Here is a 26,942-nt window from a genome sequence, read left to right as displayed (position 1 = left end):
GAACGTGACGGAACTGTATATTGTGGAGCCACAGCCGCCATCAATTGTTTGAAAGGCTCCCCTTCGATCATAGAGAAGGATGCCCCTCCAACAGCAATAAACTGACCAATCAGTCGAGTTACTTTATTGGCCTGCTGTTTGGGCATTGACCTTTTGGATTGGAATGCCACAAATTGTTCCAGGGTGGGCTGGACATGCAGTGCTCCAACCTGCCTTGGTCTCTGGCTGCCAGCACTAGCTGCTGCTGCTGCTGCTGCTACTGGCTCAGAAGAAGAAGCTGTTGGGGTTTTTCCACGGCCACCAGCTATGCTGCCTGCACTAAGTTTTACTTCTGCATCTTTCCCCAATAGCACAGCGTTGTGTTGAGTGCTGAGGTGATGCTTCATGCTAGCACTGGTAAAATGGCCAGACACTTTCCCTCTGCTTATTAGCTTCCCACAATGTTTGCACTTTCCATAGCGCCCTTCTTCAACATTTTCAAAGTGCTCCCAAATTGGGGCATGCATAGCCTTGGAGTGTGCCTTGGGTGCTGCTCCTACTGCTCGGGGTGGATGAACAGAGGCAGAACTAGTGGTGTGGGACTGGTGGTAACAGTACTGGCCATAGTGGGACTGCTAATTGCTTTAGATTTGCTAGGTTTTGCTGCTGCTGCTGGTGGTGGTGGTGATGGTGATGATCGTAGCGGAGAAGGTGGAGGCTCAGGGGAAAATTGTGCACTAGTCATTTGGACACTGCTCCCTGAGGAATCTGATTCCTGACACTCATCTCCTCTACTTCCTCTGGCTCATAGTCTAGCTCTTCATTAGCCAGATCGAATGGAATTCCTGCTAGGCTGGAGCTAAGACTGATATCGTCGTGAGACTCGTGACTAGTAGTAGTGCGAGCAGGAAGAATAGACTCTGCACTTGGCCTCTCAGTCTCAGGCTCCTCTGCTACCTCGCTAGGTGGAGTTCCACTATGTGTAGCCCTCTCTCTAACTGTCTTTACAAAAATTTTGTAAGGACTTGGTGGCTTGCTAGAGGTACTAGGAGGACATGGCGTGGCGGTACCAGTGGGAACAGTAGGCGCAGCACTAGTGGTGGTAGAGGCGGTGGGGGTGGTGGTGGTGGTTTTCCCTACAAAGGAATGAGATCACTTTGGTTTGGGACCCCTCTGAGTCTTGCTGCTAATTTGGCTCTGCTTGGTACCTTGCATGCTGCTTGTGGATGGGGAAGATGCTGCTTGGGGCAAAAGGCACTTCTTTTTAGTCACTGGGCTGGTACTACTTGTGCTACCCTTTAACTTTGAACGTGCTTCTGGTGCTTTAGGCTTTCCGTAAAAAACCATAGAGCTTGTGGGCCTAGCCGCACTAATACTGCCTGCTTTTGGTGCCTTTCCTTTACTTGATGATCCTTCAAGCAATGCTTCCCCAAATGATAAGCGAGAGCTTGGCCTACTTGGCCAACGAGACTGACGCAAAGGCTGCATCTTAGAACTGGTGGTGGTGCTGGTGGTGCTGGTGGTGGTGGTAGATGGAGCTTGTCCCTCCTTAGTCCCAAAAGGAGGATCCATTTCAAATTTTGTGTTGTGTGTGTAGTGTAGTGTAGTGTAGTGTTTAAAAAACTCTAAAAAATAAATTAAAAAAAGGAAAAACGAATTAAAGACAAAAAAATTAGAAGAAGTTCTCTTCAGTGCTACTGCTTAAAAAGTAAAACTATGCACTACTGCACTGTGCTGTTGTGTGCAATCTGCCAAAGTGCTAAAGTTATTTAAATTATTAACTCAAGATTAACTATTTAATAACTAGCAGTATTTTATTTTTAATTTGAATTTACACGGGCCTAAGAGCTTAGCCTACTACTATGCTAGCCTAAAGCTATATTTCCTTACTATAAGTAGGCAGACGCTCTCAAACCCACTAAGCTAAAGTGAGGTCAAATCAGATTCAGTATGATTTATTAATATTAATTTATATAATATTAATAGATTAGAAATAATTTACTTATATATTATGTATTATAGATAGAAGAATATAGATTATGAATTAGAATTTAGAATTAGAATTACTTATATTATAGATTATGAATTAGAATTTATATTGTTATATATTATTTATAATATATTATAGATTAAGATTAAAGAAGATTAGAATTATTTTAGTACTACAGCTAGTAGTTTGAAGCTTTGCTTAGTACAGCTCATCACAGTCAATTTTTCTTGAAAAGAATTAGAAATAAAATAAAATGTCACAGCAAAACAGTTAGCTTCACTGCTTGCTGAACAAAAACACACAGCACTTATGCGGCTGCACTCACTAGCCCAACAAGTTCACTTCACTGATGGACTGAGGTGAGCAAAACACTAAGGGTACTTTTAATAAAATAGAAATAAAATGTAAAATAAATGAGAAAATCTTTGCAAAACAGTTAACGTCACTGCTTGCTGATCAAAAAAGAACACAGCACTTATGCGGCTGCACTCACTAGCCCAACAAGTTCACTTCACTGATGGACTGAGGTGAGCAAAACAAATGAAAAAAAATGAAAGATTATTAATTAAGAAACATTGACTTGGTCTCTTGCTGTTGCTAAAACAAAGCACAGACTATAGAGCTGCAGCACCAGTACTAATAAGATTAGCTGAACTATACGCTAGTAGTAATTAATTAATTAATATTATTACTTTTATTTATAGCTAATTTAATTAACTATTAAGATAAGAAAGAATTATAGAATTGTTGATATTACTGATTTTAGATTAGACACTAGTAGACTACAGTACACTCTACACTAGTATACTATTACTAACTACAACTGACAAATATATATATAATTTTATAATGAATTCAATTATTAATTATATTAATTAATATTACTGATTTTAAATTAGACACTAGTAGATGAATGTCTACAGTACACTCTACACTAGTATACTATAGTATATATATATATGACTCACAAATATATATATATATATATATAATATTATAATGAACTATTAAATTATAGATTCTATTAAATTATTATTTATAAATTCTATTTAATTTATTTAAGCAGGACAGGCAGTAGGCACTAGTGCCAGCCCAGGGCAAGGGCACCCCAGTGCCACTGAGACACTGGGTGCACTGTCAACTCAACAGCACTTACACTACAGTTGATGACAAATTAAATAAAAAAAATAAAAAATAATCAAATTATTATTATTAATTATATTAAGTAGCACTGAAGTGAGGATGAAGTACACTGTGAGAAATGGCAGGCTAACGCTTTCCAGTCTCACACAGAACAGAACAATCTCTCTGTAACGCTCGGATGCAGCACAGCAGTGTTGCCAAAGCAGTCACAGCGAAAAATGAATGGATCTCTCAGGCAAGCTCTGGTCTTATAAAGGCGCCTTCAGAATTCAAAAAACAGCAGCACAGGCATTGGACGAGACCCTTGGACATCACAAGAGTGAGCTGATTGGACAGACGAGATCAGCTCACTCCTGTTTGAAATTTTGGCGGCTGCGCGGCAAAAACGAAGACGATCTTCGATTCTTCGTGGTTGTGAGTCTTCGTCTTCGCCTACGTTTTGCCGGCACTGTATTCTCTCTGGCGTGTCTTCGGAACGAACAAAAAAACGGCCTCTTCGTGCTCGTTTTCATGTTCGCCCGAAGACGAATGCGCAAGTCTACTTAAAACGTTTCTACTTCAGATAACTCTGGGCTATGAGCTAAAATTATTTTCTTTTTAATGAAAACTCCATCCAAAATTATCCTAAATTATATACATATTGTTATATATTATATATATAGCTATTTTATATTATTAGTATTATATATAAATATTGTATATCATACACAAAATTATGTATTAAGTATTTCATTGTTAATGAGAATATGTAACCTAACTGTCACCTACCCGACCAATCCGTTGTCCTCACGTTCCTGCTGTCCAGCCACCGCCGTGGAGGAGTGGGAGACCCCTTCCTCCAACCCGCAGCCGCTGCCAACGCCACGCAAGAGAGGGAGAACACCCCTCTACCCATCAGCAGCCGCAACCGCCGCCACGAAGGAGAGGGAGACCTCCCTCCACCAGCCAGCAGCAGCAGCCCCCGCAGCCACCGCCACGGAGGACAAGGAGACCCCCCTCCGTCGGCCAGCAATCTCAGCTGCTGTTGCGGAGTAGAGGGAGACCTCCCTACGTCATCCAACAGCCACAGCCGGCAGCATGTAGGAGAGGAAGACCTCCTTCAACCTTGGTGCGCCCTCGTGTGGTAATACCCGAAACTGCAGGTGCCTATACTTATAGGTTACAGTCTTGCCGCACTGAAGATGGCTGTGGAATTCTACCAAATGGGAAGTGACGTCAGACATTTCAAACTTTTGGTGCCAAAGGCTCTAATTGTCCTTGCCCTCCGATTGTCGTACCTATTCCTATAGTGTTACTCCTCAGTGCACGTTCTGGTTCGTGTCTTCTGTTATTGACCCTGGCTTGTTATTCGTTCTCCTAACCTCTGGAGTCCTGACCTCGGCTTGTCATTCGTATTTCATGATCTCTGGTACCCCGACCTTGGTGTGTACTTGACCTTGAACTTTCCCGTACCTTGTGTCCTACCTGCACCAGTGTCTCCTTCTTCGCTGTGCGTGACACTAACCTTTTTTTTTATATCGAATTTTTAGCATTCATCTGCTGTTTTCTGAATAGACACTTTGAGTAGCCGAAAAAAGTTGCAATTACAATTGCAAAATTATATAATAAAAATTACATAATCTATTGCATTTATACTGCAAATTATGACAATATTGTGTTTTCTTTACATTTCAGAGACTATTTTCTTTACCGTGCACAATGATGATACGATCCGAGCTGGGCCACCACCTAAACAGGAAATGGATAACTACTTTGCAAGGGCAGCCAAACTGGGGAGATTTGGGGGCGTCAGTGCTATTGCTTTCAGTCCTGAAGGGAAGCTGTATGCTGTCCGTGGAGAAGATCTGTACGCGGGGCCTATGCCTTCTGCCGGGAAGGACTGGTTCTCTGTTGCTAGAAGAGTGGGCAGAGTCGACTGGAAGAACGTCAAAACCCTCTTATTTCATCCCAAAGGGGATCTCTACGTAATTACAAAAGATGGGGGTTTGTTCAAAGGCCCGGCTCCAGATAATGAATATGTCTCCTGGCTTTATGGAAAAGCTACCAAGATAGGACGAGGCTGGCACACGTTAGAAGCTGTTTTCTTTGACCCAGAAGGCATGATGTATGCGGTGACCAGTGATGACAGGTTTGTGAAAAGAAGTCCACCAACCTCTGTTGATGAGTACTGGATCGGCACAAGTATAATGATCGGACATGGAAACTGGCGTGGATTAACCCATTTTATGTCTTTCACCCCCGATGGAAAACTGTGGTGTGTCCAAAAAGATAATGGTAACATTTACTATGCAGATCCACCAGTCGCTGGAATCGGCGTTTATCATGCAAAAAAAGTTGGGTGGAATTATAACTTAAATAGATTAAATGCTTTCACAAGAGATAAAACAATCAAGCGAATAATAAAATTGGAATTCCTTCCTGATTTGGGTAAAGTGATCTCAGAAAACCTCGAGGTAGTCCAGGAAAAGACCTACGACAACAAAAGGAGCTCCGTTCCATTGAAACACAGCTTTTCGTAAGTGTAATACTGTGTCAGATTTAGATCTAATGACAAAATAATCTGATAACACTTTTGCAGGTTTGAAAATGCACATTATACTGATGACATCATAAATCACTAATGTCTATTCACTAAAATGCACGTAGAAAGGGTTGTCAGCGACAACCTTGAGTTTGACTGGAATATTCACTGTTGCACTATATACTTTCAGGAGCAATTTCTTCTGTTTTCATTAATCCTGAATTTTCTTGTGAGCTTAATTTGCAAGTTTGCATCGGCCATTGACCTAAAAAGAAGTCTCATTTAAGTGTAATGTTCTCATTATGGCTGTCATCGCCCCCTACTGGTTACTGCCCTGACTACCCTCTGGCCTCCTGCAGTTGGGGTACTTGTACATGGCAGTGTCACCGCCACCCAAGTACTCAGTGTATGGTTGGGTTTCTCAGGCAGGAACACCATAAATAACTACAATACGTTACAGTAACAGCATTAACATGTATTAAAAGAAAAGGTAAGGCAAGTAATACAACGGCCAAGTCACTCTCCATGGGTAAGGTAGGGATTTTTTTCTATATTTTGTTATTATGGAATAAATTATTGGATTCTTACCTTAGAACTTTAGGGAATTCAGTCCTGTATCCAGTTTTACCCAATCCTAAATTTCAATCTAGTCATAACACATGAGAACTCTTACAAAGTCCTAAAGTTTAAAGCGCATTTATTCATTTCAGATTCACTAAAACCATTAAGGAGTCGAGTGAATTTTCCCACGAACACGGATTCACATTGGAAATTGGTTCCGAGATGACTTTTAAAGCAGGAATTCCAGGACTCGCTGAATCCGGACTAACACTTTCTATCAACATGAGCACAACCCACAACTGGAACTTCACCGAGACCAATGAGACCGAGGTATGGGGCAACACATAATGACACATTTATATTCATAGCATTGCTGATAATGCTCATAATCAATAGCATTGATCATCAGTGATGGAAGACACATCTTTGGAGGGCATTCAGGAGACCAAATGAGTTTAGAGGCTGCAGAAATGTTGTCATTTTTTGACTCTCAAGCCACACTCCTTTTGATTCTTAAACCACTAAAGAATCGCTGGAAAGACAAGAAAACATCTTGTTCCACCATTCCCCTTAATTTTCAATTTTTCCCTTTTCCTTCTTAGGGAATCTCCTCTTTTACCCACTTTTAACCCATCTAACCCATAGTTTGATATACATATCATCCATTTATAACATGTTTTAACTTTGTTAAAGAACAGTCAGTAACATTAAAATGGGAGAGGTGGTGAGAACATTGGAAATCAAGGTATTTGTGTAAATACCTGGGTACATTTAAAATTGTGATTATCCCTTTCTCTCAGGTTTCATTTTCCTCAAGCAGTGACGTGGAGGTCCCAGAAGGTAAAGCCATCCGGGTCATAGCATCAGTCAGGAAGGCAGAAATGGAAATGCCGTATCGCGCCATTGTCCGCACCCTTTTTGGCTATGAAACAAACATCGAGGGCACGTGGAGAGGGGTCGCCCACTTTAACCTGACGGTGGGACAGGAGGACATATGAGAATTAGGTTTTCTTTCCTAAATTTAATGTAGAAAAATGATAGAATTAGGTTAGAAATAGCTGCCTTATTAATTGATTGCCAATGTTACAATAAAAATACTGTGACACCTCTCTATATTTACTTTTATAATGAATGATATGGCATGTGTCTTAATGTTGAATTATTAGAGTAGCTTAATCTTAGCTTTGATATTTTCAGATTAGTTTATGGAGAAAAAGAATCCTTTTTATAGGCCTTTCTCATATGCAAATAAAGGGGTGTAGAATGTGAGGCTTATACCATAATTTATAGCTTTGGGAATCCACATCTTAATGTCAATAAAGCTTTGTGAAAGTCCACAACAGTGGTTTCAGGCCTAGTTGTTGGGAAGATGACATCTAATGTCCAATGGCTGATGAAGCCAAAGGGGCTTTTGTGAGGGCATTGTCACTGGGCTCCACTTAAAGGTCCACCAATTGGGATGACCACTACTCCTCGTGTAAGCGGACCATGGGCATGTAAATGACTTGGCAGGTGCTCACTCACAAAACAGGGTGAATACCAAGCTGCAGCACACCGATATTATTCTGAAGAGTATCTGAGACTGGGGAATGATTTTCAGCTTCACCGTTTTATTGTTACAGCATTAGTTATCCGTTATACAGCTAGGTCATTGATACTTAACCAGGCACCATACATACACACATATTACAACACACACATAAACCATTACCTGACATACATCCCAAGTGCCAGTGAGGGATTTCTTGTCCTCATGGTGACCAGGATTTGTCAAGCCCTGACTTAAAATAATTATTTTAATGGATCATCAGCCTTTATAAGATTAACATTAAGAAAATATACCTATCTATATTATACAATCTTCTTCAGAGTGACTTCTGAGGCCCCTTTTAACGTAGTGGACCTCTTACATACCATCCTAAAGGTGTAGCTCCACATAGATGTTTTATTCCCAACATTCCAAGATTTTTATATAATGTACTAATATAATGCATATTAACCCCTTAACATCCAGAAAGAGGATACAGACAGGTGAAATGAAACACACCACAGGCTGAATAGTAATAAGATATGGTCTGTATTGGAGAAGCCGACAAGACAGGTATGTACAGGCTGTAAGTCTCTTGAGAGGGTGCTGTGGCTAGAAGTTAACACAGAAGGAACATGGAAAGGGGACAGGCACCTCGGATAGGTGGCTGGAAGGTCCTCAAATGGTACCGAACACACGTCTGGAAGGTCCTCAGACAGGGAACCGGACACACGGCTGGAAGGTCCTCAGACAGGGAAACGGACACACGGCTGCAAGGTCCTCAGGCAGGGAACTGGACACACGGCTGCAAGGTCCTCAGGCAGGGAACCAGACACACGGCTGGAAGGTCTTCAGGCAGGGAACCAGACACACGGCTGGATGGTCTTTAGAAAGCGAACTGGACACACGGCTGGAAGGTCCTCAGACAGGGAACCAGACACACGTCTGGAAGGTCCTCAGACAGGGAACCGGACACACGGCTGGAAGGTCCTCAGACAGGGAAACGGACACACGGCTGCAAGGTCCTCAGGCAGGGAACTGGACACACGGCTGCAAGGTCCTCAGGCAGGGAGCCAGACACACGGCTGGAAGGTCTTCAGGCAGGGAACCAGACACACGGCTGGATGGTCTTTAGAAAGCGAACTGGACACACGGCTGGAAGGTCCTCAGACAGGGAACCAGACACACGGCTGGAAGGTCCTCAGACAGGGATCCAGACACACATGGCTGGAAGGTCCTCAGAGAGGACACACACTCAGGTAGAGCAGACGTAGACAGGCAGGCTGGATCAGAACCAGAAGGACAGTATCAAGGAGTTTTAGCATACCCCAGACCGTATGAACCCTTTATATCTATAATTTTCCATTCCATTAATCCTATTCATCTCCCCCTACCACAAATCTTAAGGCTAATTGCATTAGCCTGTAGTTGTGGGAGGGGCTGTGGTAATTTAATCAACGCCTGATCCTCCCACAGCTATGTTGCAGCATCTCGTGGCTGCCCTCCCTTGTGCCCCCTCATTTTTTATGGCTCTTCTCTTCCTTTCTCTGTCCTTTCTTTCATTTTTTTTAACTCGGAGTGGACCTCTTCTAGGCCCACCTGGTATGTTGGTTTTGTCATATCGCAGACCGAATGGAACCTTTATATCTATATTTCTCCTTTCCACTATTATTGCTTACATTGCAAATTTGAGTCTTAATTGAAGGAGCTGCTCGAAGTGCTGTAAGTGATGGCTGTTTAATGTTTTGTCCAAAGATGTTTGTGGAAACAGCATCACAAACTAAACAAACTCTAGTGCTAGAGGCTCTTGCGCGGCCTTCTGATATAATGCAGGGAGAGTCCAGGAAGTGGGTTATTATTACTTCCTGTTTTGGATCCTGATGCAATATGCACTGGGGGTTATAGGAAGTGGCAGACATTTTATAAAAAAAATGTCCTGATTATGCTAATGGTGGATGTCAGAGCTGGATAAAATAAATATTATAAATATAGTACATTAACACAAATTGTGCATTTCTGTGCTAAATTATCATATTATTGTAAATACAAATGAAAATAGAATATAATCATATCCAATCAGAAGACCTCCATGAATTATATTTAATAAAAATGATATGCAGCAAAATCAATGATAAATTAAAAAGTGCTGAATAACATTTATAGCTAAGAAAACTGTATAAATATAATTAAAGAGCACAAAACTGCCATGACTAAAATGTCCTTCTAAGACTAACTAATACTCTAAAGACATTAAAGTCTGCGTTTGTATATTTCTGTCCATGCAGATAATTACCTGTGCTCTGCGGTTTTCTTATAATTTAAAACCAACATAGAATTGCAATCCCAAAACACAAAGTCCTGCATCTATATTGAGACTCCAATGCAATGTATGAGACCGCACTGTATAAAAAGAGCCGAGATGTTCAGGTTCATTACAATGATATCAGATGCAGCAAATGGCACTGACCCACACGGTGCTCGACTCCACCGAACCCGGCAGACACTCTCTGGCACTCGACAGGTTACTGGGCTGCATGATGCTGATCTCTGAGGCTCTACCGTTGAAATGTCTCGTTTGTTTGTTGCTCCTGTGTGTGACGCCCTGCAGATCTGAGATCCGGAGCCCAGCACCGGCCTGTCATTTAAACATCTTCAGACCATTTGAAGACTATGAGTATTTTAAAGATGGGGACCTTATAATTGGAGGAGTTCTCACGGTGAATAATCGAATGGGAAGTATTTTTTTTGGACAGTATCGTTTTTTCTCCCTCATTGTCTGTGTCGAGTAAGTTCCCTCAAACCATAACGGAAGGAAATAATATCTGCAGGACAATTTTGATACTTAAAGTTTAAACTGAGTTTTCTCAGAGATTTAACTCACACACACACTGTAATGTCTGCAATTTGTGTATATTTATCACTCTTTATTAGGCTGTTTATTCAAATTAATTTTATACAATGTAAGATGTTTTTTCTCAATATTATACATTTTATGCTATTGCCTTAATTAAGCTGTTTAATATTTTTTTTTGTTTTGCTGAAAGATCATTCCTTCTACCCACATAGATTTAAAAAAATATATTATCAAGATACTGAAAAAAATACGTATCTGTAATACAGAGCTCATTGTGAGTCTTAAATAACTTCCGAATATTTAGGAGATTTATGGGGGTAAAGGAACAAGGGAAATAGAGAAGACAATATACTTGCTTATATTTTGCTTTTATAAAATAAAGTAGGTTTACACTAAGGAGCTGAAACCCCGTTTTGAGGCCATGAGAACGGCTTGATAAAAAGCTCCAAGAGTTAACTGAAATGTTAAAAAAAGAAAAAGAGGTTGAGATATTGAGGAGGAAACAGACAGAGAGACAGGGACTATACTATGTGTTTTTTTAGATTTCAAATGATTTTTCTTTTTCAAAAAGTTGTATAAGATGAATTCTCTACTGAATGAACATAAAATGTCAATCTGTGAAGAGGGGCCACATGCTGTACTGGGTGGAACTAGACTCATCCATGACCACAACTGTCCACTGTATTCAGACATGTGCAACCATCTCAGACAGGGCTAAGAATGGGCACTGACCCATGACTTGTTATGCCATTTGTTTAAATCTAGAACCTTTGCCTGTTGATGGTAACATGGTATTCCTACAAAAAGTCTTAATAAGTGTTTTTATCTTTCAGACCTCTGACTATGTTCTTCTGCTTTAATCTAATTCTTCAACTTTTACAGCCCAAGCCCCATGGATTACATCAATTTACTGGTCTTTCTTTTCGCCATTGAAACACTGAACAACGACCCAAACATTTTACCAAATATTACCCTGGGTTATCATATATATGACTCCTGTCAAGATAAAATTAAAGCTGTGAAAAGCATTCTTCAGATTTTGTCTGGCCGCGGCATGACTGTTCCTAATTACTCTTGTGCGAATTCTAACAACGTGGCTGGATTTATTGGCGATCACCATTCTACTACTACCATTCCCATAGCACAGTTACTAGGGGTGTATGGATACGCACAGGTGAGTAAACTGAATGGTCTTCCATGTATTGTCTGACATTAGCATTCAGTTTCATGGTGAGATCACAACCATGTCTGACTCCAAGCTGTTATTAGAAACCTTTACTGCAGAATGTTTACACTTTTGTCTTCCATCTTGTAGATCAGTTATGGAGCGACAGACTATGTGCTGAGTGATAGACGTGTTTATCCGCATTTCTTCCGTTCTGTTCAAAATTATCTTGTGTATCATAAAATTATTTTGAAGATTCTAAAACATTTCGGATGGACCTGGGTGGGAATACTCATGGTAGATGATGACACCGGAGACAGAGAGAGTCAGGCTCTGAGAGCGTATCTGACAAGTTATGGAATTTGTATTTCCTTTACTGTAAAAATTTGTTTATTATATGACCTCTCTGAAAATATGAAAATGATGTCAGAAACTGTTTTAATGTCATCTGCTCGAATTATTATACTCTGCGGTTCTTTCAGCACCAGAATTATTGACATTTTAACTCTGTGTCTCAAACATAAAGATATAACATTAATCCTTCCTCCTTCCTGGGCTTCCAATGATTATTTTACAGATTACTTTGTAGAACCCCTGAATGGCATTTTGGCCATAGAACCGCATCCTCTAGCGCTACCGGATACTGGGAGTTTCTTTGATGATATCCATCCTTCAAACCGTCCAGCAGACAAGCTTCTTGAAGATATATGGATAAGGCATTTTGCATGTTTTTCAGAAAATTCTGACAAGAATATGTTTTATGAACAGATCTATAAAATCTCTCTGTATAACTGCAGCGGGAAACATAAATTACTTATTAAAAATCATCTGACGGCTGGTGCTTCTCCTCGGGTATTTATTTCAGTGAGTGCTTTAGTTAAAGCTTTGCATGAAATGCACTTGGTTAACGAGAAAGCAAAAGGAAATACAATGCAAACCATCTATAAACACCAGGTATGTATGAAATACAGACTGTTTCACATTCAAAATGCTGACGGACATACAGGAGGAACGTCTAATCAACTTTATGAATTCAACTTTATGAATATATAGATTTCCTAGCAGCCTTTATACCTAATTATAAATACAGTTGTGTAAAAAAGAGCCATTGGAATCCAAAGAAAATGAAGCAAAAAGATCAGAATGTTCTCTTATTCACTCTCTTTCTCACATTCTCTGAATGTTTCCCTACTTTCTCTGCCGACCACTTCCACTTCATCATCTTCTCCATTCTATTTCAATCTTCAATTCTTAATCTAATAATTTCTTTTCCACGGACATAACCCAGCAACTCCAAATAGGTGTCATAAATCAAGTACTTACCCCTGCCATCGTTCCCATGCTGACGTCTCCGCTCCTTCCCGGCTTACTGACACAGCAGCAAGCAGGGCCTCTCCAGCTACACTGCCACGCAGCTGCAGCCGGAGGTTAACAGGAGGGAGGGGGCGCTCGCTCCGTTGTCAGGGAGACGCGTCTCTCTCTAGCTGCCGGCAGAATCAAGTGAAACGTAGTACACGCTCCACTGTTGCCATAGCAACACGTTTCAAATGCTGACATCATTTTGGCGCCAAATTTGAACGTATTTAGACGCTTCAGTCCCAGTATCCTTTGCTGAAGTATCAGTTGAAGTTTGATTCCTATACTGAAGCGTTCTCTGTGTTTTGACCCTTTGTGTACCAGACCCTATTCTAGCTTACCGACCATTGAAATCTGCTGCCTGCCTTTAACCCTTGCTTGTTCTTTAACTCCAGCTCACTTACGGATCGTGACAATAGGGAAGAGTACGCCCGGAAATGAATGGGCTAAAATGAACCAGAAAAATTCAGTCTGAATTGTTCTTGGCCCATTTGCACATGTCTAATAACAATCATCTGTTCTTTAGCAGGTCTACAAATATGACCGTAGATGAACAACAACACATGATATTACATGGTGTCATGATTTATTCAACAAAAATAAAGCCAAAATGTAGAAGACAAAGTACACCCTTGCTGGTTCCATACAAATTAAGATTTTAGGTAGCAGGCAGTTGATGCTAATCAAGTGCATTTGATTAATTGATGATCAGCAGGTGTTACCACCTCTATAAAAAAGCCCAAGTTTTAGGAGTTTGCTGGTCTGGAGCATTCAGGTGTGTGTTAACACAATGCCACCAATGTGGAAAGACATCAGCAATGATCTAAGAGAAGCAATTGTTACTGCCCAACAAGGAAGGGTTGTAAATCAATTTCCAAATATTTTAAAGTCCATCGTTCAATAGTGAGAAAATTATTGAAATGTGGAAAACATTCAAGCCAATCTTCTCAGGAGTGGACGTCCCAGAGATTAACCCCAAGGTCAGACTGTGCAATTCTCAGAGAAATTGCAAAAAAGAGTTACATCTCAGACTCTACTGGCCTAATTTAGCAAGATAAATGTTAAAGTTCATGACATTACAATAAGAAAAAGACTGAATAAGTATGGTTTGTTGCCAGGACAAAGCTTCCTCTCTCTAAAAAGAACATGACAGCACGACTTAGGTTTGCAGAGTTGCATCTGAACAAACCACAAGCCATGGTCCAAAATGGAGATGTCTGGACATAATGCCACGTTTGGTGAAAGTCACATGTGAGACCATTTGTCCGACAGCACATAGATCCCAAGCATACCAGCAAACCTACATCAGAATGGATTAAAAAAAGAAAAGAATACAAGGTGCAATGGCCAGATCTCAACCCGATTGAAATGCTGTGGCAGGACTTTAAGAGAGCCATGTAGAACCAAATTAATTGAAGCAACTTAGTAAAGAAGAGTGGACTAAAATGTATCCATAACTATGTGAGAGAATGATAAAGTCATACAGAAAACAATGTTCCACAAGCTATTGAATCATAAGGTGTACTTTCGTTTTCATACATGACAGTCCATATATAAACACTCACTGGCCACTTCATTAGGTACACCTGTTCAATTTCTTGTTAACACAAATAGCTAATCAGCCAATCATATGGAAGCAACTCAATGCATTTAGGCATATAGACATGGTCAAGACAACTTGCTGAAGTTCAAACCGAGCATCAGAATGGGGACGAAAGGGGATTTAAGTGACTTTGAACGTGGCATGGTTGTTGGCATGGTTGCCAGATGGCTGGTCTGAGTATTTCGGAAACTGCTCATCTGCTGGGATTTTCCTGCACAACCATCTCTAGGGTTTACAGAGAATGGTCCAAAAAAGAGCAAATATCCAGTGAGCGGCAGTTGTGTGGATGAAAATGCCTTGTTGATGTTAGAGGTCACAGGAGAATGGGCAGACTGGTCCAAAAATAACCACTTTTTCCAACCGAGTTATGCAGAATCTCTGAACGCACAGCACGTCGAACCTTGAAGCAGGGGGGGCAGCTCCTGTCAGCTAAGAACATGAAACTGAAGCTACAATTCACACAGGTTCACCAAAATTGACAATATAAGACTAGAAGAACGTTGCCTGGTCTGATGAGTCTCGATTCCGTCTGCGACATTCGGATGGAGGGTTCAGAATTTGGCGTAAACAACATGAAAACATGGATCCATCCTGCCTTGTACCAATTGTTCAGGCTGGTGGTGGGGTAATGGTGTAGGGGAAATTTTCTTGGCACACTTTGGGCCCCTTAGTACCAATTGAGCATGGTTTAAATGCAACAACCTACCTGAGTATTGTTGCTAACCATGTCCATCATTTTAGCCCGTTCCTGTGTTCGTTCGGGTGAATATTCATGCACATTCTTTGTGTTTGTTTTTTGTAGAAGGGGTTAATACGGGGTTAACTACACTACACAGCAGCTTTGGCTCCAAGATTTTAAAGGCGCAACTCTGTTGGTCGCCAGCAGGGGCCACCTCTGCCATCAGCCAATAAGGTGTGCATGTACTCCATTGCTTGATGGCAGACCAATAGAGTAGCTCGAGCACTTTTAAAATCTTGGTGCCGAAAACTGTTCTCCCCGCTCCAAGAGTTAAAGGTCCGTACGAATGACCAATGGAGTTGCTTTTAAAGACTACCAAGTTGATGCCACCAAGTTGATGCCACCAAGTTGATGCCAGAGGAGGCCCCTGCAGGCGACCAATAGAGTTGCACGTACAGACTTTTAAAATCCTGGTGCCGCAACTGGGGGGAGACCTGGGGGAGACCACTGGTCTGCCTCTCCAAGAGTTAAAGATCCGTACAAACAACCAATAGAGTCGCTTGTACTATTGTCTATTGGTCACCTGCAATTGGTTAATGCCAGAGGAGGCCCCTACAGGCAACCAATAGACTCACTCACACGTCCCTTTAACTCCTGACGGCGAGCCTACAGATTTCCCCGTTATCTATGCAGTATCTCAGGGGTTAACGGGAGCGGAAATCTGTAGGCTCGCCATCAGTAGTTAAAGGGCCATAAGAACATCTTTATCTGTTGCAGGCAGGTGCCTCCACTAGCATCAACCAATAGAGTTCCTCGCACAGCCCTTTAACTCTTGACGTACGAACCTGAACCTACAAATTTCTGCTCCCTTTGGAAGTTTATAGTTTTAGGGGGTTAAAATGAAATATGGGACCTCTACTGTATCTCAAATGAGACCTGGACCCACCAAACTTATCTGTCAAAAGTCCATGAGTGAAAACTAATGTGCAAGTTGCACTTATGAACCCACAGTGCCACAGAGACATACGCTACCCATGTATATGTGGTTAATGAAGGGCTGGTGCTAGTTAATGATATGAAGTTCTAGTATGTGAATAACAGAGATCCAGTAAAGGTCTATTTTAGTCGGGTGTTTGGGTGGGTTCTGTTGTAAAACAGAAGGTATTTTTCTTTTCTAGATTTACAACATAGAAGAAAACTCTCCTACATTGTGACTGAATCTTTTTTAGTTTTTTTGAAAATCATTTATCATTTTTTAATAGGTGCAACGCTATATAAAAAGGATAAAAATTGCATCACAATTGGACCGCCCATTATACGATGAACATGGAGAATTTGCATACCATTACTTAATTATAAATTGGGTGTTTGTATCAAATAAGTCTGCATTTAAAAACTTTGTGGGTAACTTCACTGAGTGGGCTCCAGAGAGTCAGCAGCTTATCATTGACTCCCAATCTATAATCTGGAGGAACAAGGACAACCAGGTAAGGGAGAAGATTCCTACTTTAACCCCTTAAGGACAGAGTTATTTTTTTGACATTTCTGTCTTAACATTTTTTCGGTGTTTGTGTTTCGTTGTAATTTTCTCATTTACTGAACCCCTACAAATTAAATATTGTTATTTTTTTATTTTTGTCAAATCATGTATTTCTTCAACACAGAGGAAGTTTATGCTATTCTTGCAAATGATTCAGATGGCCCTTCAGATTTGCAGATGACAGAAAGCAATAAGCGAAGTTTGCAATAACATTCCAGGGGTCAGCAGGCAGGCAGAAGGCAGTAATGCAAAAGTCTGTTTAAACAATCAAGGGGTCAGCAGGCAGGAGCAATGAGGGTCACTGGGTTATCAGGAGAGCTCCAGGATAAGCGCATGAATGTGTAGCTTTTATGGAGCCCTTGGGCAGCTCCTCATGCAAGACACCTGTGGCACCGCCCCCCAAAACAGTGGCACCAAAGGAGGGTTCCACCCCTCCTTTGATGTCACTGCCCCTACCCTATCATGCTCCTCACGGGAACATGGGGAGAGACAAAATAGAGGACAGAGGTGACACACAAAGATGTGACCAAGGGGAGTGGTGCCCCACTACTCACCTGAGCCCTTTCCTTTTTGGTAAGTGTGACGGAGTGGGCTGCTGATGGTGGGACTGCTTGTGACATCGACATTCAAAGTAACACACAAGGGGACACTGATCAGAATCCATGCCACAAAAGGAGGCAGACTGAATCTGGGCTTGTAGTGGAGGATTGCTGGATTCCCCCAAACCTAATGGCCCCTGAAATCCCCCCTTTTAAACAGACTCCTAACATCACAACTACTATTGATGCTGGTGATGCAATGAACTTCATACATTTTTGCCTTTGTTTTGTAATTAATTTTAAGTTTTGTCAGAAAAGATCGCTGTACAGCCTTATGCAAACGTTTGACCTGGCACCACACTGACCACATGAAATGAAGGAAATTGGGAACATACCAGATTGATTGTAAGTGGGTCATTTTGGAATGCAAACTCCATATTATCAATTCCCCATTCTTCGAATCGTGAGCACACTAAGCTATCAGGACCTACTCAGATCCTTTTTATTTTATTTTGACACCAATGTTACTGGCACCATACAGAAAAAGGGAAAGGGCTTCCCTCAGCAACAAGTACATCCCAAGCAAAAGTGCGGTAATACAAGTGCTTTGCGTAATCAAGAACCTCCGAAGGTACATAGATAAAAAAACAAAGTTTATGGCCTGTCAACCATACATAATGAAAATGTGGTGCCAATGAACGCCAGGGGGGAAAGACCGGGGCTAGTGAAAGGGATACAATTTGGGGCTATTTAGAAATGACACATAACCTACACAAAAATCCTAAACAACTGTCAACATCTTTGAGCCCTGCATCTTCCACAAAGCCGAATGCATGTGGGCAGACCCGGACTGGGACAAAAAATAGGCACGGGCATTTAAACCTGAGCAGCCCATTTTTTATTTATTTATTTATTTTTTGTTAAAGCCCACCCTTCATGTACCATCTTTGCATTTACTCACTCATTCACACAAATCATTAACACATTCATTAATGCAGTCTCACAAATCATTCAAGCAATTTATCCACACATGAATTCATTAATTGTCATAGGCATTCACACAATTCATCCACACATTTATTCATTCATTCTCATACGCATTCACACTACTCCCTCTCCCCATCTTATCTGCCCCTTCTCACTATGTTCCCCCTTTTCACTATGTACCCCCTTCCCCACTTCTCAATATGTACCCCCTCTCACTATCTATCCCCTCTCCCCATTTCTCACTATCTAACCCCCTCTGCCCCTTCTCACTGCACCCCCCTCCCTCACCCTACTTACCTTGTTGCCGGAGCAAGCAGCAACTGCGACCGGGCCCGCGGCAGGGCCGGATTGACTTAGGGGCTGATGGAGCTGCAGCTCCAGGCCCCTACCCCTACCTCTACGGCCGCATTAACGCAGGGCCCCTTAAGCCCGCCGCAACTGCGACCGGGTCCGCCACTCTAAGGGGCTGGGAAGCACCCCCCAGGGCCGGCCTTAGGGGTCTGCGGCCGCACAGGGCTTAAATTAAAACATCGGGGGGGGGTTAAACTTTATTTAATATGGAGGATGCTAAATAAAGTAAAAAAAACCAACCCCCCCGATGTTTTAATTTAAACCCTGTGCGGCCGCACACCCGTAAGCCCGGCCCTAGTGGGGGCTTCCCGGCCCCTTAGAGTGGCGGACCCGATCGCAGTTGCGGCGGGCTTAAGGGGCCCTGCGTTAATGCGGCCGTAGAGGTAGGGGCCTGGAGCTACAGCTCCATCAGCCCCGATGGCCAGTCCGGGCCTGCATGTGGGGTATTTCCTTAATCTGGATATGCAGCTCAACAAGTTTGGTTGGATTTCTTTGCCATAATGTAACCTATGCAGACAAAGTAAAGCGAGAGTACAGGAAATTATTGCTTCGTCCTAATGATAAGTGTCCTAATGCTCCTGGTGAAATACCCAGAGTGTCAAAATAGATGGTTTTTTTTTGTTTTTTGTTCGATATTCCTGTGACAAACCCAGCATACTAAATGAAAAAAAGAGCAGCCTTGAGAAAGCTCTGCATACTTTCGAATATTTGCTAGACGTGCAAATGGGCAAAAACAATTTGGACAAAGTTTTCCGGTTCGTTTTGGTCCCATTTATTTTCGGAGAAAAAATTTGGTGCCCGGTGCCCACTTTCACACCCTCATTCTCCCTCACGCTCTCTATATGTTTCCATACCTTCTCTGCCGACAACTTTCACTTCTACATCTTCAGTCTCCTATCTTCGTCCGCATCTCTGCGGCCATAACCCGGCTGGAACTTCCGCCAAAATAGTAGCGCTTGCAGTGACGTCCTCTTCCCAATCCTCCAATCAAGTTATAATTACCAGAAATTTATGGAAATTCATAAAATATTACATTTTAGATTGTTTCTGTTAATTTAACTAGTTTAGTGATGCTTTACTTTTTATTGTTTATCCTTTTTTCGTACTAACTGTTGAACTACACATATAAGATTTTGTTCAATGGAATCCTATCTATCCTTAAATACAATATATAGTTTGTGTAGATAAACTATTCACAAAAAGGGGGATCCTGCCTGAATCAACATGTGGTAAAAAAGGGCAATGAAGCTCAGGTCTTTAGGCATGAAAAACCCTGAAGTGGTTAAAATGCCTTCACTATGAATTTTAATAAGCAGGACTCCAGTCTGCTCTGCTTTAAGATGATGCTATTTTATATATGACTCCAACTTTAAACCAATATATTCTGGCAATCCTATACAAGAAAAGGAAATAAAAAAATTCAATTAATAATCACACAATTTACTCATATTCCTGAATATTATCATTCTCCTCCCTGCTCGTTGCGCACACTAGCATAGTAGTTGGCAGGGTGGTTAGTGGTCACTAATGCCTATTGTTCTAGACAACAAAACTTTCCTCTCAATATTCTACTGAGTTACGCTGTAGAGAATTAAGGAACTGGGGTGTTATATCTGCTCCATCACTCATATGCAGCGCACGGCCACTGATGGGAGAGGAAATCTAGACCTTAATATTCCCTTACATGAACTTGACAAATATGAAAGGCAAAGGTTTACAGGACTTCAGTTATCTAAACTATCATCTTCCTGTTATTTTTTCCTGTTTGTAGATTCCAAGGTCTCAGTGTTCAGAGAACTGTCTCCTTGGATTTCGAAAAGTCCTGAGACCGGGAACACAAATCTGCTGCTACGACTGTGTCCGGTGCTCGGAGGGAGAGATATCCAATAGATCTGGTATAACAGATTACATAAAACATACAAATAATCTACTCATAGTATGTGTGTATGAATGAAGGCCTGCTCCTGGTCGGGTAGAGGGCGGAGTTGGGCCGGGGGTATTGCGAGCCACAAGGAGGGGCAGGTGTAACTGTAAAAGAGGAAATAATGGACAAGACAGGCATGGGTTGACTGGAGTTCGGCATCACCTCCCCAACCCAAGGGGCAACATATACTGGCAGCCGACAACCAGCTGCGATACCCGGGATGTCAGGGGTATAATGATAAACACTTTATTACAGGAGCCCCAAACTCCACAGCTGATTCACTTTTGCAAAGGCAAAAAACATCAAAATCATGAAAAAAAAGTAGCTCCAAATAAGCCCCTTGAATTAGAATCCTATATTTGTCAACAGTTTAATGTTTGCTTAGTAAATTTGCTCAGGATATCTGGTCATAGTGAGGTTTGTCTGCTTATTTTTTTGGTCCATGAGCTCCTCTGTACTTTTTATATTTCCTTCCCATGTGAGAGGGTGGTGTATAAGTGGAAGAGACCCCTCAGAGAAGTGGTAGAGGTTATAACAGTGAGGGAATTTAACCCCTTAAGGACAATAGGGGTTATTACTCGTAGTATATTGTGGGACAATGGCTCTTTTAACATTTTTCAGTGTTGCTGTTTAGCTGTGATTTTCTTCTTTCTCATTTCATGCTCCCACACAGATTATATATTGTTTTTTTCAGGACAAACAGGGATTTCTTTAGATACCATTAATTTTATCATATCATCTAATTTACTATAAAAAAAAAGATAAAATTACCTTTTCTCACTTTTTAAACAAAAAACTTTTACTCATCTGCAAAAACTAATTAAAAAACCTGCTAAATAGATTCTACTATTTGTCCTGAGTTTAGAAATACCCAATGTTTTTATGTTTTTTTGCTTTTTTCTGCACGTTATGGAGCATTAAGTACAGGTAGCGTTTTGCTATTTCAAAACCATTTTTCCAAATCTCATAATTCTTCCCTCCATGTGCCATTTCGGGTATCTTTGAAACCGGCCAATGCAATTTACCCCATCAAACCATATATTTTTAAAAACTAGACACCCCAAGGTATTTGAAATGCTGGTATTTTAACCCTTTCCATGCACTGATTTTATCACCAGCCTTTGTGAAACCTTATGGTAGTACTTTTTAAAAAAAAAAATTTCACACACGTTGTATAAATTTCACACAAGTTGTATAAATGTATCGCTCCTGGTATATGTCTGTGTCAAACAACACCCTAATATGTGTTCATCAACATCTCCTGAGCGCAGTGATACCCCACATGCATGGGTTTGTTGGGTTATTTAGGAGGTAAAAGGCTGCCTTTGTGAGGTTTGTATTTTTTTGCCATTTAGACATCTGATCCTACTGCCCCCATGTCCAATATTTGGGACATCTTTGAACCCGGCCAATTTACCCCATCAAATCATACATTTCATACAACTAGACACCCTTTGGGCATTTATAATGCTGATATTTTAACTCTTTCCATGCTGGAATTTTTGTGAAGATAAAGAATTGTAGGACTTGCTTATTAAAAACTTTTTTTTTTTTGGTGACAGTGGGGATTTTTACATGTTACCATATTTTTTTTTTTTAAATGTAAAATTTTTGAAAAATAATATTTTTTAAAATTTTTGTCATTTTTTTTTTTTAACAAATCACTCTGATTAGTGAGCTGGGCTCCATTGACCTTGCATGGTTGGATGCAGTACCTGCATTCAACCTGCAGGAGGAGCTCGAGAGTTCTGAAGAGGGTCTGGATAGAACCTCTGTGAACTCATTTTCTATTGTTAATGCCATCCTGTGAATGACGGCAACATCATTTACAGGATGGCACTTGTGGTTGCTCTTCGGAGCAATCACAAGGCTATCGGGGGTAGGTGGGGTTGTGTTGCTACATGCCTCGATATCGAGGCATGTCAGCAACACAGTTTATGTAATAAGATTCCGATCGCTTCCTAAGCTGTTTTAGACGGGCGCGGCCATTTTTCTTCCGGGGAGGACTTTCCTCCCCGGATCCACGGTCAGCCTCACTTGTGAGGCTTCCGTGGATGCTGCAAAGCCGCCGATCGTGGCGAAAATGCCACTATCGCGGCAATGCAGCTATTTAACGGCAGCCCGTACATGTATGGGCATTGTCGTTATCACGTTGCACGGCAACCCTGTACATGTACGGGCTTTGACGTTAAGGGGTTCAACGTGCATGGGATAGGCATATGCCTCCAGAATATAAGATGGATAATTTTTTATTATCTGTAGTCAAATTCTATATAAGACAGAGAAGGAATTTAGCATCACATCAGTCAGAGGGACCTATTTGCCCATTTTTAAAAAACAGCTGCAATCAACCATAAGCTCTGGAGAACTCTTCATATTGTCCAAGAGAACGTTTGATACAAAGAAAGTTGATTTTGAAATAAAACCAGTGATATCCAAAGCACGATTTTAAATCATGTTACATCTTTTGAGGTTAAACAAAGAATGTATGTGATAATTAAACAAAGAATAATTATACTTACAATTAATATATAGCATTGCTGGTTTACCATAAAGCACAATCAAGCTGTTGAGAAGAATATTTTATGTTTAAGTTAATTATTGAGACATAATGTTACTTTGTGTTATTTTTCAGACAGTGAAAACTGCATTGTTTGTCCAAGTGATAAATGGTCGAATGAGAAAAGGGATCGGTGTATTCCAAAATTGGTGGAGTTTCTATCATATTTGGATGCGGTTGCTGCTGTTTTATCCTTTGCATCAATTCTGTTTTGTCTTGTAACTGTTGTAATATTACTGATCTTCATTGTCTTCAGAGATACCCCAATTGTGAAAGCCAATAACAAGAACCTCAGCTTCCTCCTCTTGGTCTCCATCATGCTGAGCTTCCTCTGTGTGTTTCTGTTCCTCGGTCGTCCTGAGGATGTAACCTGCATGCTGCGCCAAACAGCTTTTGGAGTCCTCTTCTCATTAGCCGTGTCTTGTATTTTAAGCAAAACAATCATGATCTATATTGTTTTCAGAGCCGTGAAACCCGGCAGCTCCTGGGCAAACTGGGTCAGTGTGAAAATCTCCAATTCTATAGTACTGCTCTGCTCATCCATTCAAGTTATCATTAATATTTCCTGGTTGGCCATTTCCCCCCCATTCCAGGAGCTGGACATGCACTCTTATCAGGGAAAGATCATCATTCAGTGTAATGAGGGCTCGGTTATCGCCTTCTACTGTGTCCTGGGTTATATGGGGCTTCTGGCAGCTCTTAGTTTTATTATAGCTTTTTTAGCCAGGACATTACCGGACAGTTTTAATGAGGCCAAGTACATCACCTTCAGCATGCTGGTGTTCTGCAGCGTTTGGATTGCGATGATCCCGGCCTATCTGAGCACCAAAGGGAAGAACATGGTGGCCGTAGAGATTTTTGCCATAGTGGCTTCAAGTGCAGGACTTGTAGGATGTATATTTATTCCAAAATGCTATGTAATTCTTTTTAGACAGGAATTGAATACAAAAACATATTTACGTGGAAGCAGAATTAAAGATTTAACCAAATAGATACTAATTATCAAAATAGTGATCAGTCGCTAAAATGTATATCAATTAGTGCACACAAAAAATATATTTAAAAAAATATATTATTATAGAAAAGTGCTTTAAACAGTGCTGCAAACACTAAAGGTACAACCCCCTTTACCACAAAAAAAAACACAATAAAAAATAAAATGTTGCGCAGAAACAAATATTAAACTTATATAGTGACAACCATGTGAGTAATTTCCACCAAAAGTATATAGACACAGTGTATATCCCACAAAAATAATGAAAAAATACTTATATTTCCAATTGTGTAAATCGGACATCCATATGTTTTACAGCAGGAACATATTGAAATATAAAGTAAAAAATCAAGAACAAACAAAAATCATAGTGCTTTCCATTTTATAATAAATGTGTATCTAAAGCCCCCCCCAGGGAATAACGGCTGTATTCCTCTAGAGTATCTCTCCTCCATTTCTATGCCTCAATCAATTTTCAATCCGTACGGCAATGTATTGAAGACGAAATACAGGTGGAGAGGCAGGATGTAAGATGCAAAAAAGATTAATTATATAAAATTAAAGTGCAATGTGCTCACGTTATGGATCTGTTTTGCGAGTATCAGAGTCTCTCTTTTTTCTCCAGCCGAAGCAGCTTCCGGGTATAGCGTAACGACGTCGACACGCAGACGCGTTTCGCCCAATCAGGCTTCCTCAGTATCGTATCGACTCATCCTCTCCACCTTCCTTAAATATCCCGTCTTCTATAGGTTATGCTCGTTCCCACAGCTCGTTATGTTGTGGCATATTGCTTCACAGCAGTTTGTTCAAAGTTAATTACAGGGATATAATAATAAAACCAATCAATCTAAGACATACATTGTTCTATTGCAGGAAACATAGAATCAAATGCAAAGTGCATTATGCATACAATCAAAAACGGTAATTGCACGGTAAGTATACATGAAATATATAATAAATATACTATTAATATACAATAAATATAGATCTTTTTTTCCAATATTAAAGGGATATATATAAAAAGTGTGTGCAAAAAGTTTTTTTTATTAAAAATGGTTTAAAAGAGTTTAATCCAAAAAATTAATTTAATAAATTAAATAAATCAAAATCTTGATTCAAACCTCTTGGGGCTACGATTTTAAGGTTAAATATCCATTTCATTTCTACCTGACCTATTTTTTTCTCAAAGTCACCCCCTCTCCAGTCTCTACTGACTATTTGGATTCCCATAAATATAAGATATTTTGGGTCACTATCATGGTATTCCTTAAAGTGCAATGGTACGGAATGATTTGTCTTCCCTGCTCTAATTGCCCTAACATGTTCGTCCAATCTCTTATGGAGTGGACGTATGGTCCTGCCAATTTACTGCATCCCACAGGGACACTGTAATAAATAAGTAACTCCTTTAGTGTAACATGTTATCAGGTGTTTAATGTCATATTTTTTTCCCGTAGTACTGGAGTTAAAGTTGGTAACTGCTCCATTACTCTTAGAGCCTGTATCTTGACATGTGGTACAGCGACCACATTTAAAAAACCTTTCTGACTATTTAAAAAATGTTCATTATAATTATTGCTTTCTGCCGGGGTATAACTAGAGGTCAATTAGCAACCCAAATTAGGTGCACCTCTTAAAGTAACTTTGGGCTTCTCTGGAAGTAACTGTTGCAGATCATTATCTTTTAATAGAAGGGGGCCAATGGCGTTTTATTATTTTTTTGAGATCATGGTGACACTTATCATAATTTAATACTAGGGGTATATCTTCCCTATTATTCACCAACCCCATTTTTGGTTGAAATAGATCCTGCTGTTCTATTTTGAATATCCCTTCTAGAGTTTTTTCCAATAAAATGTGTGGATCTCCCTTCTGTAAGAAGTCATTCTTTATCTTGTTAGCCTGTTCTTGGAATATATCCTTATCTGTACAGTTACGCCTAACCGTTGTTAGTTCCCCATTTGGGATACCAGTTAGCCATGGACTATAATGCCCACTGCTTAATAAGACATAACTATTTACATCTACTTGTTTAAAGTGCATTTTAGTGTGAAGTTGCGAATCATCTATGGAAATTGAAAGGTACAAAAAAGAAATTTCTAGGAAACTATATTCAGTAGTAAGGCTAATTCCCCAATCATTATTATTTAGATGGATAAAAAATACATTTAGATCCTCCACCGTACCTGACGAAATAAAAAACATATCATCTATGTAACGGCAATAGGCAATCAGCTCCGACCTCCAGCCATGCGATGAAAAGACAAAATGCTCCTCCCAAAAAGCCATAAAGAAATTTGCATAGCTGGGGGCGAAGCGAGTGCCCATCGCCGTTCCACGTTGCTGTAAAAAGAAAACCTCATCAAATATAAAGTAATTATTATGTAATATCCATTTGATTGCTGAAATTATGAAATTTCCCTGTGTTTTTGGAATGGAGGTCTCTATATTCAAAAATAATTCCACTGCTTTACAACCTTTGTCATGATTACTGTTGGTATACAGGGAGGATGCATCACAAGTAACCAATATATAGTTATCTTTCCATTCTGGTTTTTTTTAACAAATTTAAAAGATTCATGGTGTCTTTCAAGTAAGATTTTGTCTTTGTCACCATAGGTTGTAAGCATATATCAATATACTGAGATAAATTCGCAGAAAGGGATCC

At 40.5% G+C, this 26,942-nt stretch overlaps 1 protein-coding gene across 1 annotated transcript in view; it reads left to right on the top strand.

Annotated features, from left to right (window-relative positions):
- The window catches only part of LOC149281007 (vomeronasal type-2 receptor 26-like), a 30,041-nt gene extending 5,769 nt beyond the window's left edge, over window positions 1–24,272 (top strand). The window contains exons 2-9 of the mRNA XM_089499822.1: window positions 4,787–5,240; window positions 6,344–6,524; window positions 6,995–7,140; window positions 10,331–10,507; window positions 11,459–11,750; window positions 11,892–12,176; window positions 20,568–20,691; window positions 23,356–24,272. Coding sequence (XP_089355948.1) covers window positions 4,787–5,240; window positions 6,344–6,524; window positions 6,995–7,140; window positions 10,331–10,507; window positions 11,459–11,750; window positions 11,892–12,176; window positions 20,568–20,691; window positions 23,356–24,272 — 2,576 coding nt within the window. The remainder of the gene's footprint in view (window positions 1–4,786; window positions 5,241–6,343; window positions 6,525–6,994; window positions 7,141–10,330; window positions 10,508–11,458; window positions 11,751–11,891; window positions 12,177–20,567; window positions 20,692–23,355) is intronic.
- Window positions 24,273–26,942: the final 2,670 nt, after the last annotated feature.

This window comes from Sceloporus occidentalis, unplaced genomic scaffold (assembly GCF_023333645.1).
Source record: "Sceloporus occidentalis isolate IW3139 unplaced genomic scaffold, rSceOcc1.0.p SCAF_140, whole genome shotgun sequence".
Classification (NCBI taxonomy): Eukaryota; Metazoa; Chordata; class Lepidosauria; order Squamata; family Phrynosomatidae; genus Sceloporus; species Sceloporus occidentalis.
The sequence above is the reverse complement of the archived record's forward strand: the minus strand, read 5'-3'. Positions and strand labels throughout refer to the sequence as shown.